This window comes from Theobroma cacao, chromosome 9 (genome assembly GCF_000208745.1).
Source record: "Theobroma cacao cultivar B97-61/B2 chromosome 9, Criollo_cocoa_genome_V2, whole genome shotgun sequence".
Lineage (NCBI taxonomy): Eukaryota > Viridiplantae > Streptophyta > Magnoliopsida > Malvales > Malvaceae > Theobroma > Theobroma cacao.
The window spans coordinates 2,247,389-2,249,079 of record NC_030858.1 but is presented as its reverse complement, the minus strand read 5'-3'; the positions used below and the strand labels follow the sequence as shown (position 1 = coordinate 2,249,079).

General features: G+C 43.6%; 1 protein-coding gene across 1 annotated transcript; it reads right to left on the bottom strand.

Annotated features, from left to right (window-relative positions):
* On the bottom strand, window positions 506–1,691 carry LOC18587975 (dehydration-responsive element-binding protein 3). The gene has a single exon (XM_007012067.2). The coding sequence runs from the start codon at window positions 1,562–1,564 to the stop codon at window positions 779–781; it is 786 nt and encodes a 261-aa protein (XP_007012129.1). The 5' UTR covers window positions 1,565–1,691; the 3' UTR covers window positions 506–778.

The window sequence follows — 1,691 nt, the reverse complement described above, 5'->3', positions numbered from 1 at the left end:
AAAAGAACAAAAATCCAAGCAAAAGAAACTGGCCGAGAGAAACAAGTACTGTTCAACTAAGAACGATGGCAAAGCAGTGTATTTATGGAAAGTTAAAAAGTAGAAAAGTTGGATAAATACTGTTACCCTAATGGGGAAAATGGTCACTTTCACAGCTCACCGTATTACACCATCTGGCATCTGCCAAAAGCAAACCTCAGCATTCATGACAAGGAGAATTAGGGCTTTTTAGTGGCAGGCCCCCTGTTTGAGAAGCTTTTAAGCATAATTCCTTTCCCCGTTTTTCTTTGTCGGATTCTTCAGATTTCCCTATTCCTAATTGCAAAATCTAGAAGATGACTTGATCAACTCACTCTACTCCCTCTACCCTCTTGTAATATTTTCAAAGAAAATTTATTAGCCCTACATTTTTTTTTTCTCTTTTTATGAAAGAACAGGCACAGAATTTTCATCGTTGAACTAGTTTTAAAGCTTTGTCTTATGCTCCCTTAGAGAGAGAGAGAGAGAGAGAGAGAGAGAGAGGCTTTAAAGCCTCAAAGTGTTTTACACCAACCAGAAGGGAAGGAATTTATGACACTTTCATCTTCTTCCCATTCTAAACTCTGTACAGTGGGATTCATTGGAAAAAAGATCACAAAAACAGAGAAAGAGGGACAGAGTTTTAGCCCTTCAAAGAAAAAGCAAAAGGGCTTAAAACCGGGAAAAAAGAAGCCCAAAAAGAAAAGAAAAGATACACACTCAAATTCACAAACACAAGAAGAAAAAGAAAGAAAAAACACTAATAATCCCATAGCAAACCTTCATCGAAACCATTTTGTAAGACACTCTCTGGCACTCCTAACTGATCGCAAACATACCCACAGTCGTCCACGCTTTGAAGCCAGGGTGGAGTATAAAACCATCCATCCACTGAGTCCACAAACACAAACTCATTCTTTAACTCAACCGAGTCATAACTCGTCTCAAGGCTTGGCAGCTCCACTATCTGGCTTAACTCGTCCGACCCTGAAGACAATTCCATCTGAGAAACCAAAGACGACAGCGATGACGACGATGACAATGTGGCAGACGATGTGGTGAAAGGTGACGGGGAGTCAAACTTGTCCATTTGGGCTGCTTTGGCTGCCGCAGCTTGGACGTCACGGGGAGCTAAAGACACGGGTCGAGGTAAAGAGTTAGCGAGTTCGGGGAAGTTGAGAATAGCCGAATTGCCTTTGATGCTTAAAGCCGCCACGTCGTGTGCACGAGCTGCCATTTCAGGGGTAGGGAAAGTACCGAGCCAAATGCGGGATTTTTTGCGTGGCTCGCGGATTTCGGACACCCATTTGCCCCAGTTTCGCATTCGTACTCCACGGTAAACTGGGTGCTTGCTTGAATCCCTCATTCTCTTGATCTTTTTATTAGAATCTGATGAGGTGGTCTCGGGTTTCGCGTTTAGGGTGGTAGTTGAGCTAGGAACCGAGTTAGGAGGTGAGTGAGTTGACCCTGGAGATGAGGGTGATAGTGGAGGAGAAGAGAATGAGTTGGAGCTGCTCTCTGTCTCTGAATTTTGCGGCTCAGTCATTCTTTTTTAGTGGTGACTTAGAGTCACTAGAGAGCTATAACTAACTCCGCCACGGATTGTGTCTTTAAACGTACAGAGAAAAAGTACACTATAACTAGGGAGGGAGGGAGGGAGGGAGGGAGGGAGG

Excerpts from the sequence above, each read along its gene's own strand:
- LOC18587975 (XM_007012067.2), bottom strand. The coding sequence starts at position 1,564 with ATGACTGAGCCGCAAAATTCAGAGACAGAGAGCAGCTCCAACTCATTC.